General features: G+C 40.1%; 1 protein-coding gene across 19 annotated transcripts in view; it reads left to right on the forward strand.

The window, feature by feature from the left end:
- The window catches only part of ARHGAP26 (Rho GTPase activating protein 26), a 544,325-nt gene that overhangs the window by 288,158 nt on the left and 238,830 nt on the right, over positions 1-17,337 (forward strand). For all 19 annotated transcript variants that reach the window (XR_002786201.2, XM_064277594.1, XM_064277597.1 and 16 more), the window contains 2 exons: positions 9,293-9,358; positions 13,222-13,296. Coding sequence is in view for 18 of the 19 variants with exons in the window: in XM_064277594.1 (XP_064133664.1) it covers positions 9,293-9,358; positions 13,222-13,296 (141 nt within the window). In the remaining variant the exon portion in view is untranslated. The remainder of the gene's footprint in view (positions 1-9,292; positions 9,359-13,221; positions 13,297-17,337) is intronic.

Below are 17,337 nucleotides of genomic sequence, written 5' to 3' on the forward strand. Positions count from 1 at the left end.
TTTCTTCTTGCTCATGTATATACCACCTGTACTATTATTAACTGTTTTTCATAAAATCAGTTCACCTGTTTTTACATAAGTTTTTTAAAAAAGAAAATATATCACGCTGTGAGTGACAAACCAGTGGATTTCAAATACTCATCAAAGTAAGTGTATAACTATTAAAAATATTTAATTGTGAACCATTTAGAACCATTTCATATTTTACCAGTAGCGCAAGCATTACATATTGAGATATCATCAGATGGGAAATGTGGTAAAGACATCGGCAATTAGCTAATAGTCAATAATCATTTCTGTTTGTCTTTGGCAATGACAGTTTTGAATCCTTGGTGTAGATAGCACAGTGTTTTTCCAAGAATGGTTCTCATACCTACTGAAGCATAATTTCTGGGATGGGGCCCAGAATCTGCATTGTAACAAGCATTCCACTGCATCTCTTGTCCACTAGATTTAAGAAGTACTACTAGAGTAGAAAGGACAGAATTCAGACAGCTTGATCCCTAGCCCCCAGCCCTTTCAGATTCATCATGTAAACTCCAGCAGAAGAGTGAGTGTAGAAGAGGATGAGCTCTGGAGTCAGGCTGAGTTAGGATCCTGGTTCTGTCACTAACGTTGTAGCTTTAAAAAATTTTCTTAACCTGTCTGAGCCTCAGTTTTCTCATCTATGAAATGGGGATGATGACGACGACGGTGATGCATTTAAGTGCTTAGCCCAGAGCAGCGTATCCTGTGCTCAGTTAAGTGTTAGCTACTGCTATTACTGTCATTGTTGTTGCCTCTTAACATTATGAGCCTGACTTTTCTCATCATAAAAACTTAATGTTGATACTGGGAAAATTGAGTCAGTTGTTGTTAGGTGCTTTTAAGCTGGTTTCAACTCATAGCAACCGTATGTACAATAGAACAAAACACTGCCCGGTCCTGCACCATCCTCACAATCATTATTATGCATCATTGTTGCAGCCACTGTGTCAATCCATCTCATTGAGGGTCTTCCTCTTTTTTGCTGACCCTCTACTTTACCAAGCATGATGTCCTTCTCCAGGGACTGGTCCCTCCTGATAACGTGTCAAAAGTAAATGAGACAAAGTCCTCTCCATCCTTGCTTCTAGGAGCATTCTGGCTGTACTTATTCCAAAACAGATTTGTTTGTTCTTCTGGCAGTCTATGGTATGTTCAATATTCAGTAAGTTATAGTTTATGAATTTATTTTGTAAACTGTAATACGTGATGCCTCATTATATTCAACCAATGTGAAAAAATTAGTAAGAAGAGTCATAATATTTACCCCCATGGGATTATTGTAACAATAACATGAAAAGCATCTCATTAACTGGAACGTTTGATTCAAATGTTAGGATGTAGTATGTAATAATAATGACAGTAATCATTTATTGAATATCAAAGTTGCTGTATAGTGACCCTCAAAACTCATAGGTGAATTATTCCCATGATACCGGTGAGGGAGGTGAGTCTCCGAGGTGAAGCACCACGCCTAAGGTCATACCCAGCCAGAAGTGGCACAGACAGGATTCTAACCCAAGTCTGTTTGGCTTTAAAGCTGATTGTTCTCTTTCCATTACATACTACTTCTGTCTGCTTGACCTCAGATAACATTAATGTTAGTTTATATTCCCTGAATGCATGCTAGCCAGGAGCAGATTAGAGGGTATAGTAGGCAGTGGAGTGGGTTGGGGAATGAGGTCTTGGGGACCTACCTAGTCTGAGATTAAAAATTGGTGGCAGGTAATCCCCAAATCTGTTTTGGAGAAAGTACAGCCAGAATGCTCCTTAGAAGTGAGAATGGCAAGACTCTGTCGCTTACTTTGAACATGTTATCAGGAAGGACCAATCCCTGGAGAAGGACATCATGCTTGGTAAAGTAGAGGGTCAGTAAAAAGACCCTCGATGGGATGGATTGACACAGTGGCTGCAACAGTGGGCTCAAACATACCTACTATTGTAAGGATGGTACAGGACCAATAAATGTTTCATTCCGCTGTTATACATTGGATTGCTGTGAGTCGGAGCCGACTCGATGGCGCTCAGCAACAACAACAATCCCCAAAGTAGAGAATTTATACCAGTATGTCAACTTCCCTGGGCCCCACTGGAAGCTTCTGAGAGCTGTAACCATGAATCCAGTTTCCCAGGGGCCATAGCCCAGGAAACGTTGGCAACCCTCGGATTTCACATGACTAGGAGAAAGGGTATGAGCCCTCTGTCTTCCTTCTAAGTGTGTGAGCCAATTGGAAATCTATTCTCCAGCTGGATTTTGTATTCAATTCAATGTGAATGTTTTTCATGGCTTTTAATGGTGTTGAAATTGATTAAATTCAGAATGAGCCGAGGCAGACCTGACTCTGAAGAGCAAATCACATTGGGAACTTGATTAAATTTCTATGGCGAGAATACCCTGGAGCTGCCCCTGAAATGGTGGCCTGATCACAGCAACTCCAGGCAAACTCCTGTATCCATCCACGTTAAAAATGGAGGAGCAACTTATTTTACTTCTAATTTCTCTTGTTTTTATGCAGTCATCCAGCACTTAGAGAAAATTCCATTTTTTCCAGACAAAACTTAAATTTTTTTTTTCAATCAAAGGAAAATTGACTAAGTTTCCTAGGAGAAAAAAAAATTCAAACTAGGAAAAGCCTGTTGAATACCAGCTGTAGGAAAGTGGTAATCCAGTCAAACGTACGTTGAGACCTAATTCAGTAGATCGTCTCCTCTCTTTTGGAAAAGAATTTGTCCCTTGAGGGTCTGATTAGAATTTCTGGGATGCATGTACGTGGGTAACTTTGGAGTGTGTCCCACAGCATTGTTTTTCTGGATTATATTTCCATCATTCTGCTTATGGTGTAAAACAAACAAACAGCCGGTTGCTGTGGAGTTGACCCTGACTCATGGTGACCCCATACGTGTCAGAGTAGAATTGTGCTCCAAGGGTTTTCAGTGGCTGATTTTTCAGAATTGGATTGCCGGGCCTTTCTTCTGAGGTGCCTCTGAGTGGACTCGTACCTCCAACCTTTCAGTTAGCAGCCATGCACCACCCAGGGACTCCATTGTATAGAACGGTCCCTTCGATTCAAAATTGGTAATTTGGTCACTTCTTGCATTTCATAGATTGGTAAGAATTGAAAATGTGGGTTTTGTTAGTCCTGAGGGTTGGAGTTGAGTAACAACAGGCCGATGATTTTCAGTAAAGGGGCCCCAGGACCTGAAGAGTCAGATCTGTTGGGTAGCACAAAGCTCTAGGGAAGAAGACTCCACTGTAGTTATGTGCTCCTGTTTTCTAGGGGCTTCCTTGACCCCCAGGCCTATCTTGATTGTTTAGACGGCCCAGTTAGTATGGCGTGGACTGGCATGGAAGAGCCCCCCTCTCAGCCCTAGGTTCATGCTGCATACAGCTCAGTGAGGATAATGCCTTTATGGCCAAAAAAAGGGTTTCTGAAAGTTTCCAGGAAAACCTAAACTGGGTTTCACCTCCTCTGTTTCACATCTTGGCTTGCACAATGTTTGTTTTTTCTTTCTTTTGTACTCTTTCTTAGGGCTGTTATATTAGGTGGTTAATACCTTTTGTATTGATACAGGAAGGAAGGAAGTGGTTAGATCAGGCCATTCATTTCTTTATTTAACCTTTATATCTTCACAAAAGGTGAAAAAACTGAGGACCAGAAAGCCTAAATAACTCATCTACTCTCATAGGGTTTGTATCAGTTGGAATTTGAAAGGACATTTTGATTATAGCACACTGCACCTCAGCAGTTCTCTCCACCATTAATTTATCTGTCCATGCATCCAAAAAAAAAAAAAAATTCTACACACACACAGTGAGAGACAAAGATATTGTAGTGAATAAAATAAATACATAAACACATACATGGACTATTGCTCTCAGGAATGCGTGTTGTAGTTTAGTAGACAGACATATTTCACGTAGTCATACAAACAGCTATAATATGGCAGTTGTGCTATGTACACTGGAAGAGTGGTCAGTGGTCAATGATGGAGTCATTGACCTAGGTGGAGAGATCAGGGAGGTTTTTTGGAGGAAGTGATACTAGATGGGAGATCTAGGATTTGCAGTTACTTGGACCAAAGGGCTTCCAGCAAAAGCCACAACCTGTATGAAGGCTAGAGGGAAGATGTGGTGAATTGGATGCTCTATAGGAAAGCTGGTGTGGTTGGGATGCTGAAAGCCAGAGGGAAGCGTGGCACAAGAGGAGGCTGGAGAGTCACGCAGGGACCAGGCCACACAGGATTTTGAGGGCCATGATAAAGATTTGGGTTATCCTCCCGAGAGCAGGGGGCCCTGGTGCAGTGGTTAAGCATTTTGCTGCTAACCAAAAGGTAGACAGTTTGAATCCATCAGCCGCTCCTTGGAAACCCTAGGAGGCAGTTCTACTCTGTCCTGTAGGGTTGCTATGAGTTGGAATAGACTCAAAGACTACAGGTTCGGTTTTTTTTTTTCCCCTGAGAGCAGTGAGGTGCCATTGAGATATTTTAAACAGGGAAGTCATATGGTCAGATTTTGTCAGAATCACTCAGGTTGCAATATGGAAGACAGATTAGAGGAGGCGTGAGGAGAGCAGTCAAGGAGTTATTACACCTGTGCTGGCAACAGGTGATGCGGGCCTGAACCAGGAGGGTGGTGGCAAAGATGGAGAGAACTAGACAAAATTGAAAGACACTAGGAGATGGAATTGAGCAAGTTGGTGATAATTTGGATATAGAGGGTAAGAAAGAGGAGGGTTCTAAGGGTTTTGCTACATTTCTCACTACCGTCTACCAGCACCTACATATCTCCTTTTTTTAAAGGTAGGAAAAGCCAGGGAACAGCATCTTGGGTGAGGTACCAGAAGCTGCAGGGAGTGACGGTGACATTTTGGAACTCCTGGTGTGGCAGTGGCCATTAAGCTAGAATTCATGTTTGTCTATCTAGCCTACCAGCCTCCTTCTCTTAGACAGGAAAATGATTTGAGTCAGAGTTGGCTCAGTGGCAACCAATAGCAAGCATGTGGTGTGTTGTTCTTTTAAGCCCTTTGGAGTAAAACAGTTTCTGGATTTCACCTGCCCTCCCTCTCCGAAATTCATGCTGTAGGCAGACTCAGATGGTCTGTTAGGCATCTCTTGCCACATTCCTGGTCTGCCCTAAGATTCTCCAAGTCGACTGAGCTTGGCTTACTTTTCCATTTGGAAAATGTCTATGGTGTGAGTTAATTGAGTTTCAGTTGGAAGGAGTCTCCCACAGAACTTTGAGAAAATGGGTTTGTTCAACCCTGGCCGCCACCTTTTTCTAAAAGGAGAGAGAGAAACCAGGCTTCAAATATTGAAAATTAAGAGGATGACACATTTCTAACTTGGGAGGTCATCCTGAGTATTGGTGCGAGCTCTGTGAATATGTATTATATGGCACCTATGTGGGCTACCTTGTACATAAACCTGGGCAGAGCTGGACTTGGGGCTAAGGGTAGAGGAAAAGCCAGTTCAAGCCTTAGCAGCAAGATGGTAGATGTCCGGCCTGGAGCCACTGGTACTGCAACAACTCATCAAAAGTCAAATTAAGGGAATAATACAAGCCTAGTAGATATTTAATGAGAGATTATTTCTGGAGATTATAAGGATACAGAAATTGCAAATAAATCCCTGACCTTTTCTGAGCCTTGGCTCAGTGAAAGAGCTGAATCACCTGCTTGAGGGGATTAAGGACAGCCGCTTTCATCTGGCAGGCCGCTCAGACTTCTGTCAGTAACAAACTCTGCTCAGTGGTGATGGTGTTCTAAACCTTTTATTGGGAAGTTGCTTTTCAGACTAGGAGAGCTCAATTAACTGAGATTATGTATCTACTGGGCAGAGATCAGGGCTAATTACCTGGCTGTGGATGCACTGCAGGCCCTAGCACATTAGTGGTGTTAAATAATAAAGCTGTGGTTAATTATTAGTAACCTAATCACCGGGGCAGCAGGAAACTCAAGTGGATGAGAGTAGAAGTCAAACCTGTGTATGTGTGTGTGTGTGTGAGAGAGAGAGAGATGAAAATGCCTGGGCAATAATTTATACCAGTCCCAGTTTAGATATTTAGAATAATCATTGTTAAACTGTATTTCATGAGTTCTGTGTTGGGGGAACTGGTATTTGGTGTGAATTCTGTTTCTTAACACAATTTTGTCTGTTTACAAAACTGATTATTACCTTCTATATATGTAACTTGAACACATTAGAGGCTAACTGAGAGTTACCTTGACCTCTTAATATTTGTCTTTGCAATATGTAAATGTTATATTTTCTTGAACATAGACAACTATTATATACTAATAAATATTGTACTGCATGTATAATGTGTAAGGCCTTAATATGTAATATCTGTGTAAGATTTATTTCAAGAAAAGGGATTTGCTTGTTTCAAATGAATTGTAGAACCTCTAATGTTAGGAAAGCCAAAGGAGGAATATTTACTTAGAGGTTTAGCTTTGCCATTTTCCCAAAGAAGCAATTGTAGTTGTTATACCAAAAACAAACAAACAAAGACCAAATGTGTTGTCATCAAGTTGACTCGGACTCATAGCAACCCAGTAGGATAGAGTAGAACAGCCCCATAGGTTTTCCAAGAAGCAGCTGGTAGATTCAAACTGCTGACCTTTTGGTTAGCAGCCACTGCACCACCGGTTGATGTAATTTTAATTTTTTCTGGGTATACTTAGAAGGTTCCATTTTATTCATTTCCATTAGGTATTACTTACCTGGGAAAGGCTCTGACTTCTCACAGTTCCACAAAAAAAGTTCAAGAACTGATGTGCTTCTACAGGGGTATATGTAACTCCATCCGTGTTTCTTGTTATAAACATTTTGGAAACTTCCTTAAGTACAAAAAGTAATTCCCCTCTCTGACAGGTACTTCCCGGTAGGCTCTAATCTGACTACTGTGTAAAGGACTGAAAATCCACCCCTGCACATAAAAAGATGCCCAACCTCATTAGTTATTAGGGAAATGTAAACCAAAACCACACTGAGATACCACTTCACATCTACTAAGATGACTGTAATAAAAAAGGACAGTAATAAATGTCAGCAAGGCTGTGGAGAAATTGGGACCCTCATATATTGCTGGTGGAAATGTAAAATGGCACAGCTACTTCGGAAATCAGTTTGGCAGTTCCTAAAGAGCTAAGCATAGAGTTACACTAAATGACCTAGAAAATCCAATCCCAGCATATACCCAAGAAAAATGAAAACATATATCCACACAAAGACTTGTGCACAAATGTTTATAGCAGCATTACTCATAATGGCCAGAAAGTGGAAACAACCTTAATGTCCATCAAGTGAAAAACAGATAAAGTGTGTTATGTCCATACATTGGACTATAACTCAGCCATAAAAAGGAATAAGTACTGATACATGCTATAACATGATAAATCTTGAAAACATTATGCTAAGTGAAAAGCTAATCAAAAGGGCTCTATATTGTATGATTCCATTTGTATGAAATGTCCAGAACAGGCAAATCTGTATAGGGCCTGGGGTAAGAGCAGAAACAAAAAGTTGACTGCTAATGGATATGGGGTTTCTTTTGGGGGTAATGAGAATGTTCTGGAATTAGGTAATGAGATTGATGCCTACTTTGTAAATATACTAAAAACCACTGAATTGTATGCTTTAAATGGGTGAACTTTATGGTATGTGAATTATATCTCAATAAAGCTGTAATTAAAAAAAGAATTCCAACAGCTATTTGGCCTGGGTATTATAGCTTATTAAAATGGAAAAAAATATCTATGGCTTGAGTTAATTAAGCTTCAATTAGAAGAAGGATTTACATCTGGCTTTCAGGTTCCAATCAGAAAGCTTGAGCCATCACAGTTTGCACAGAGAGTAAATACTTGGTTTATACTGAAAAAAGCAAGGGATTGTGTAAGTAGGCTCCTTACAGCCTTTAAGGGAATGAGAGGAATGGTTTGTACAGCAGGTAGTCTCCAGGGAGAAAAACACTGTTTCCTGGTTCTTTTCTGGTACTTTACTTACTATCCTAGAGGCTGAGTGTGTTTATAATAAGTATCACTTAGCAATAAGTATACATGTAAGTATAAGAGCTATTTTCGTTTGGGAAGGGATGTTTTGGGAAATTAGCATTCTCTTTTAGTTTGATTTTGGGAAATCTCAGTGATTTTTTTAAAAGAATTTTTATCTTCATTGGCTTCAAGTTCATCCAGAAAAGTTAAGAATTGGAGAAAGATTCCATTTGGATTAGATCCAAGATGAGCTTAAGTTCAGTTCCTTTGTCATATGTTATGTGTTTATCTGGGATGATGACAAATCTTTTGTAAAACTCACTTTCTTACTTTGTACCACTTCCTTCTCCACTCTGAGCATATAGATTGTAGACTGCCATGACCTAATGACCTTAGGAGGTCAGAGATGAACCCAGTCTTAAAGATTACCACACACATCTTATCATTGGGTAACCAAAGCGTGGGGATGAATTTTGGTGGATTTCCAGCCAGGCTGCCAGATTGGAAACTGGTCTTTCACTATGGAAAAAATTGCTACAGTTGATCATTTATTTTCTGAGTGACATCAGTGAGTTGGGAGCAAATGCAGAATCTTTTGATGTTCCACACAGAGGGTTGACTCTTTTGCCTTAGTGGTTCTTCCTCAGGTAGCTTCTTTGTTCTTGGTTGTTTTGATTTTCCTTTATTTTGTTCCCCCATTTTTTCTAGTCACCTGAGCTGGATTATACTTTTCTCTTTAACTCACCATCACATTGAGGGCAGTTTGGTGGTGACTAAGAGCATGGGCTGTGGAGTCAGTCTCCTGTATATTGGCTGTGTGGCTTTGGTCAAGATATTTACCCTTGCCAAATCTCAGTTTCTTCATCTGCAATATGGCGCTAATGGTAATATCATCCTGGAGGACTTGCAAAGATTAAATGAGATAATCCTTAAAGCAGTTACCCAACATATATAGAGCCCTTAATTTGTACTTTTTGAAGAAAACCAACAGGCAGCTAGTCCTATAGCTTTTGTTAACAAAGAAGTTTAAAGGATGCCTAGTCAGCAAGGTGCTCGTCACTCTGTTCTGCATTTCTTTCAGTGACTGTGAGAATTAAATGAAATAATACATGTACTTACTATTTTTATAATGATCATAATAATTATTATTCCAGCCATTTTTATCATAAAAGAATATGTGACTACACCAGGGATTGGTATATTCTGGGTAGGCCAAGCCTTGTCCTGGGGTTGATTTGCGTGGCCAGCCTCTTGACTGCCCTCTCTTGCTCTTTCAGTGGCACAGTTGGACAACATTGGCTTCAGCATAATCAGGAAATGCATCCATGCTGTGGAAACCAGAGGTAAAGTAATTCAACAGATGGCATTGTTCTCAGAGAAGGTCATGCCTCTGATGAGGAGTCAGACCTGCTACCTGCTGTTTCCCAATTTTTTTCATTAACTCCCTAAGTGCCATAGTCTGTGTGCTCTGCGAGTCATATTGCCCTGGGTCAAGGGCTGTCAACTTATTTTGTGTTATTGACCTCTTTGGCTAGTGAAGCCTATGAATCTCTTTTCAGAAGAGTGTTTTTAAATGCAAGTAAATTAAAAAAAAAATAAAAAAGAATTACCAAGGAAACCAGTTATTGCAATTCAGTTATCAGTGTATCAACATATGTGTTTCTTTGTTAACACATTAAATAACACAAGATGTAGTGGTTGGTCTAATAACTAGCATGATTTGGGAGTATTTCAAGATGTCTGTCACAATTAAAATGTGTTATGAAAGTTCTGTGATTTCTGAGCACGTGGTACTGCTAATGTTACTGTGATTTGTTGCCTACATGCATAATGGAAGAAAATGCTTGATTTCAGCTTTAGGTTAGGGAAAATAAAGATGTGATTGCTTTCCCAATAAAGTTTATGGACTCCCTGAATTCTACCCAGTGGACTTCTTGAGGCCCATGGATCCCATCCAGGTAGAGAGAAGCGCAGAGATAAAGCTCCCGACTTCCTGCAGCGGTGCTGCAGTCAGGCCTTGTCTGTTGCACATCGATCTTTCCTGGGTCCACAGGACCAGGGCTTTGAGTTCAAGGAAGCTGGTTAAGCCCAGGAGTTCTCCATCTCCTCCTAGGAGACGCCTCAGTTCTGGCGGTCTGCAGCTCAGAATGCACTGGCCTATTGTACCCCCAGCAAGAGCTGTGAACCATCTTTCCACTGGATTTCATTTGACCGTTATCAAAGTTGTGAACCTTATTTCTTCCATAGCCTCTCATCCCACCAGCTCTTTTTATTTGTTGGAAAGAAATACTGTCTTTTAAAGCAGGTGCCATAACTCATATTAGTTAAGAAGCATAAACTTTTAAAGGAGCTGTGAAGCATCGGAGGGGAGGAAAAGACAAAAGCCAGACCCTCATAAGCTTCTACTCTTATACCTAGTCTCAAAAGGCATTCTTATCCAAAGGACTTATTTTAATGCAGAAACTTTTTGTAATGTTTGCCTGTTTTTGCTATGCCTTCCTTCAACAAAGAGTTAAGGCAGCTTACCGGGAAACATAAAATATAACTAGCGAGTATAAAGTCAAAATAGGTGAGATTTCTGGGAATCGATCTTGAGGAAATAAAGATATGAGCCAAAACTGAGCCATAAGGATGTTTACACAATGGTGTTGTCAAGGTGAAAAAAACAAACTGGACAATTGTCTCAAAAATTTGTTAAATCAACAGTGTTATATCCATGCAGTAAAAAATACACACCACTAAAATGCAGTGGAAATACATGTATTGACGTGGCAAGATTTTGTATATATAAATATATATTATGTATAATATAAGGTAGAAAATGCAAGTTACAGAACAACTTGTCCAGTATGAACCCTTTGTGGGGGTGGGATAGCTATCATTGTGTTATCAGTCGTTGTCTCTGGTGTTTTCTTTTTTACTGTCTTGCTTTGATTTATCTACTTACCTTAACTGTAGTTGCTAATTTTTTTGAGCATGTATTACTCAGGTAATTTTTCAACAGACGTTTTAATTTGTTTTCCATTAAAAAAAAAAAGAAAAATAGGAGGTACAGGGTTAACCAAGGTAGAGGCATATACTTGCCTGAGGTGGGCCATCTATTTGTCTCTCACTTTTTCAGCAGCTGAGAGCCAAGAGGGAAACGTAATCATTTAAAACAGTTTACAGAGTCTGTGAGATAAATGCAAACCAGTAGCTCAGGCGGACAACTTTTTCCTGATGCAAAACCAGAAAATACATGCAATAAGTAGTAAAGGAAGAAGAGGGTCACCAGTTGGATTAGTCTCATAGTCTCTACCTCTTTTTCCCTCTTTCCTCTAAAATGAGGCTGGAAATGGTATGTTTTAACTTCTAAAAAACTTTTCATGTAGCCAAACGGGGAAATAAGAACAGTGTGAGTTTAATACCATTTTAGCCTAGATAGGAAGGGTGTGGGTATTTCTCTATCGTAAGGCACATTTTTACACATGTGTTTATGGTGACCATAGATTTACACACATCCCATACTCTCTGGGGTTTGTTTATGGTTCAGGGGAAGCCAGGATTGTATAAAGTCCCAAGAAGGCACAAGTCCAAAAGGAAAAAGAAGTAGAGACAGTTCAGAAAGGACAAGCCCTTCAAGCTTTCCGTGTAACTGAACAGTAGTTCTGCAACTAAGTACCTTGGGCACCTCTCTTTGTTTATGACCAGGGGTCCCAAGCCTATGAACCATCCAGAATGATGTGCATGATTTCACAGCTCCTTCTTGGCTGTAAGGTCCTGTCATTCTAGATCACTACCTTTATTCATTAGTTCTACTTCTCTATAGATCTTGTTGAGGAAACTGCAGAATCAGCCTTTTTCCTGAATTTCTTCCAGGAAATTGTGTTTTGACCCAAAGTATTTTGTAATTTAGCACTGTGTCGTATTCATTATCATGTACCGTATACTTATCTAGGAGCTAGGGATGTAATGGTGAACAAAGTAGAATCATTCTTCATACTTAGAGTTTCATTCTAGTTTCAAGAAAAACAAACAAGAAACCAGAAACACAAGATAATTTTAGATATTGTTAACTGATATAAAGAAAATAAAACCAGGGTAAGGGAATGACCAGTAGTGTTGGTTGTGGGAGATTTTAAAGAGGTTGTATTTAAGACCTGGGAAAAGAACATTACATGTATCAGCAAGTGCAAAGGCTGTGAGGTGGGGCATGAGCTTGGTGTACTGGGGTAACAGAAAGGCCAGCATGGCTAGAGCAGAGTGTAGGGCCTTATAGACTATGATAAGAAGTTTGGATCATGATCTAAATGCAATGGGAAGGTTTTAAGAAAAGAGGTGATGTGAACTGACGAGCGGTTTGAGAAGTTCACTTTGACTACTGGTTGGCAAATGGAATAAGATAGGAAGTAGGAGACCAGTTAGTTGAGATGTGTCAGATATGATGGGCCTCGGACTAACAGGAGAAAAGCCATTTTGAACCACTTGGTCTAAATCATCCCGTTTTGTAACTGGTACAGTGGTGATCTAACCCGTGCATTTAAATGAATCAAAGTACTGAGGTGGGTTAGTTCTTGATTCTCTGAGTGTTTGAAATTAAACCCCTTTAGTCCAGTTGCACATTTCCTTGGTTTGAGTGAAGAAGGTTCTCTTTTTTTTCTTTATAAAGAAGTAGAATATTTACATTATAAATGAATAGACTTTCTAACTTCTCAGTCTTGGCTAACATTCTACCAAATTAAAAAAATGTCCTTACACCTCAATATTTTTATTCTGTAAGATTTTAAGATTTCATTCTGCAATCTATGTAAGACTAGATTGTAAAAGAAAAAAAAAATTTTTTTTATTGCATGAATGTTTTATGCCTTTTTTTTTACTTTTTAAATTAAAAATTGGTTAAATATGACATATATTTAGAAGTATATATTTTGCATCCTTCAAAACTCTTCAAATGCTGCCTTTGGCAAGAAAAGAGGAAGGTTTCTTCTGCCTCTGATGATTGAACTAACTCAAGGGCTGAAGTGTGCAGCACACCCGTGAAATCCTAGACAGCTGTACTAAATCCCACTCCTTTGCTAAGAGCAGAGCTGAGTGACAGGGGAGTTTAATTAAAGCAGCTTTTAGAAAGGCTGAGAAAAAGAAAAAAAAAAAAAGCCTATTTGGCTGGGTTGGCCTGCCTTGTGTCCTGATGTGCCTCTAATTAAATCATCGCTCTTTCTCTTCTCAGGGATCAATGAGCAAGGGCTGTACCGCATCGTGGGGGTCAACTCCAGAGTGCAGAAGTTGCTGAGTACACTGATGGGTGAGTGAGTGCAGCAGTGGCCCTGCTGTGAACAGTCACCAAGGAATCAGGGGTGTGGACAGGGTAATGCCCAGAAATCAGCTGCCCCGCTCACCACTTGTCATGGCTGTAGGCATTACTGGAAGAGGTTCTGAGCGGGATTGGACTAAATAAAAAATGCCAGGTCCAAGGTACCACACCCTCTCCATTTGTAGACTTGGCCACTGCTGGTCCAAGTGTTGTGTGGTCACTTGTGACCACCATACCCTATTCTGTCTTAATAGCTCATGACTCCTTCTATCCTCTTTTGAGACAGGTATTTAGTGGGGCACACCCAGTGCCCAAGGAAGGGCGTCGTTCCAGCCTGCAGAGGACCTCAGAGCTCATATTTCCTGTTAGTGAGAAGGTGTCATGCAACCCCCAGATAAATGTATATAACCAGATAATTCTGATCCTCTCCCCTTTGCTTCTAGATTTCAACCAAGTCCTTGTTGCTTGAGCAGCAGAAACTCCTTTGCAGTTGGTGATATAAATAGAAAACCACTATCTCCAAATGTACAGTATTTGAATCAAAAACTCATGAGCCAATGAGCCAAATTTGCTTAGGCTGCAGATTTCCTGTATTTTTAGATATGAATGCAGCCAGCCTTAGCGAATCACATGGATCTAAATGGCAAACAGATCAAATTTCACAGATCGGTGGCTGTAATTCACCCCCAGGCAAGTCCCAGCTGCTCACTTGTTGAGATGGATTGGTGTTCAGGGTCCCAGATCCATGTTCTGGGCAGAGACCATTCTCTTTTTAGTATTTGTGATTTGCTGTCCCAATTTCATTTGCCGTTCCAGTTTCTAAAAATAACGCATCACCTTTTCATGTTTAAGGAAACCTCCTCTCTCATGTCGACCAGAACAACTGTCCTCTCTACCTGTTTTTTGAGAGATGGACCTGCCTCTTGAGTGCGCTAGTGCACCGGTCACAGCGAGATCTGTTTGGAGCTGTGGCTATTTGTGAGGTACTCTTGCATTGAGTACGCATTTTTTGGTTCACGTTCTGGATGTTTTATTTTTGAAATTAAACTTTATTTTGAGATAGTTATAGATTCATATAAAGTTTTAAGAAATAATACAGGGAAATCCCATGTACCCTTAATCCACTTTCCCCCAATGGTAACATCTTGCAAAAGAGTATTACAATATCAGAATCAGAATATTGACATTGATACAGTTGAGATACAAAACAGTTCTGTTACCACAAGGATCCCTCGTGATCCCTTTTATGGCCTCACCTACCTGCTCCCCCATGCCTAACTCCTAGCAGCCACTCGTCTGTTCTCTATTTCTATAATTTTGTCACTTCAAGAATGTTATATAAATGAATCAAACAGTATATAATCTTTTGGGATTGGCTGGCCTTTTTTTTTTTTTTTTTACTCAGCATAATTCCCTCAAGATTTATCCAAGTTTTTGCATATATTAATAGTTTGTTCCTTTTTGTGGCTGAATAGTATTACATTATATGGATATATCACAGTCTGTTTAACTATTCATTCACCCATTGAAGGGCATCTGAGTTGTTTCTGGTTTTTAGCTGCTATGAATAAAGTTGCTATGAAGGTTTTTGTGTGAGTATAAACTTGTGTTTCTCTAGGATAAGTGCCCAACCGTATAATTGCTGGATTGTGTGGTGATTTGGTTAATTTTTGAGAAATTTGAATGTAAGGAGGAGTTAAAAGTCTAACAGATATCAATCCTCAGCTTGTCTTTCGTTTCTGACAAAACCTGTAGACATTTCTGGAGTGTCTGATTTCTAGAAAAAAATTGTCAAGTGCAAGAGAAAGAGCTGCTCCTTGTCTGTAAAGAGTCCTGGGAAGGGAGGGACATGCATATATTTCAAAGGTGTAATGTGAAACATGAAATGGGCGCCCCCAATGAGCTGGATCTGGAAGATTGAATAGTGAGGGAGAGAGTGGGACAGTAATTTGGACTCAGGGCATATTGCAAGCAATGACGTGGTGGGAGAAAAACTCTAGACAGGCCAGCGATGGCTCTAACAGAAGGTGTTGATTCTATTATTATTATTTTAATATTTGAAAGAAGTACTTAAGGCTGGGGAGCTGGAAAGCTAAGGTGGCCCCATTTGTAGAGAACTTGATAATTATGCTAAGGACTTTGGGTTTCTTCCTTTTCTGTAGGAAGTGATGTTATTAAAGGTTTCTAAGTAGTGGAGTTGTATGCATTAGGACTCTTGCTCATGACACAAGAAGACTATTCAGAAGAGTTTACAGGGGGGAAAAGTGTTTATTTGCTCACATAACTGGTAAGTCCAAGGTGATAGAAGTATGGCAGGGTCTGGTGTCTCAAAAGACATCTTTAAATTTGTTGGAGCCTTTCCCCCTTTTTTCCTTGGCTTCTCATTGTGTGTGAACTCTGCTGGTCTTGGTATTGGCTTTATTTCTAACAGACTTTATTCTCTGTGGGAAAGAGTGTCCCAGATAGCTCCAGCGTCAGCTGGAGCTTGTGATCACTGAAATGAGAGGGTCTGTCTATCCTTTTTTTTATTATGCTTTAGGTGAAAGTTTATAGCTCAAGTTAATTTCTCATACAAAAATGTATACACATATTGTTATGTGAATTAGTTGCAATCCCTATAATGTGACAACACACTCCCCCTTTCCACCCCAGGTTTCTTGTGTCCACCCGACCAGTTCCTGTCCCTTCCTGCTTCTCATCCTGCCTCCTGATAGGAGCTGCCCATTTGGTCTCGTGTATCCGATTGAACTAAGAAGCACACTCTTCTTCACAAGTATTATTTTATGTTTTATAGTCCAGTCTAATCTTTGTCTGAAGAGTGGGCTTTGGGAATGGTTTTAGTTCTGGGTTAACAGAGCATCCGGCGATCACGGCTTCGAGAGGGTCTTTCTTGACAATTTTTACAGAAGGCCCCATGGAGGACTCTGATTGGCCAGTATGGTACCAGTCATATGGCTCATGTCTCAATCTTGGGCTAATAACATGATCCATGGCAGATGGGTCATCTTGGCCAGGCCTGGATCTTGTGCCTGTTTCTGGTTGTGTGTGTGTGTGAATGGGGGTCAGGATTGAAAGGAAAGGGGCATCAGGGGTTAGGTGGTCCATGGACTGAGCAGAATTATTAACAGAATGATGGAGTGCTTCCCTGAAGTAATGGCTGCTGACTGGATTAAAAAACAACAACCAAAAAAAAAAAAGTGTGTTCAACACAAGTAAGACAAGATTAGATTGTAGCTTTAGGAAGATACCCTGGCAGCAATGTGCAGCATGTATTTGATCATGAAAAACATGAAGGAAACAGACAATTTAGGGAAGAGTTACAATAGGTTAGGCAGAGCATACCATATCAAGGGCTAAACAAGATAGCTGTTCTCAGGTCAGGAATAAAGGACAGGCTCAAAATGATTAGAGAGAGAAACTCAACAGGACTTTGTAACCAGCTGGTTGTGGGGGAGTGGAAGAGGCAGAGAGGTTTCAAAGATGGCAGAATATTATCTAAAGTGACACTAACGAAAAGAAATACGACGTTTTAAACTGACTTATTAGTTTAAGAAAGAACAGCCTTAGCTCAGTAGTGCTAAGCAAAAAAGTAGTTATGAAAGAATCTTGTTTTTATCATTTCTCTTAGTGACCCTCGAACAAGATATTTGTCCATTTCTCTTCCTCAGTCTTCCCATGGATGGAGAAAGTAATCATGAACATCTGAGAAATATCAGGAAAAGCTAATAACTAGCAGCTGAAAATCACAAGGCCTGCTGCCTCTGCCAGAAGGACATTACAGATGGACTGGAATCCAGAGTGAGGTCCAGACAGAGCTGAGAGATGACCATGGTGCAATATCAAACTAAAAGACGAGATCGGTGTCTGTGATTTTCACTCCTAGTTAGGTTAGCCAGTTCTGAATCTTAGAATTAAAGACTTACTCATTAGGCTTGGAGCCTCAGAACCTGAAGAGGAAGCTCTGTTTCCCTTTCCATTTGTGATCATACTCTTATCAGCATCAGTATTTGGTACTGGTACTGGTACTGGTAC

This window comes from Loxodonta africana, chromosome 2 (genome assembly GCF_030014295.1).
Source record: "Loxodonta africana isolate mLoxAfr1 chromosome 2, mLoxAfr1.hap2, whole genome shotgun sequence".
NCBI classification, from domain to species: Eukaryota; Metazoa; Chordata; class Mammalia; order Proboscidea; family Elephantidae; genus Loxodonta; species Loxodonta africana.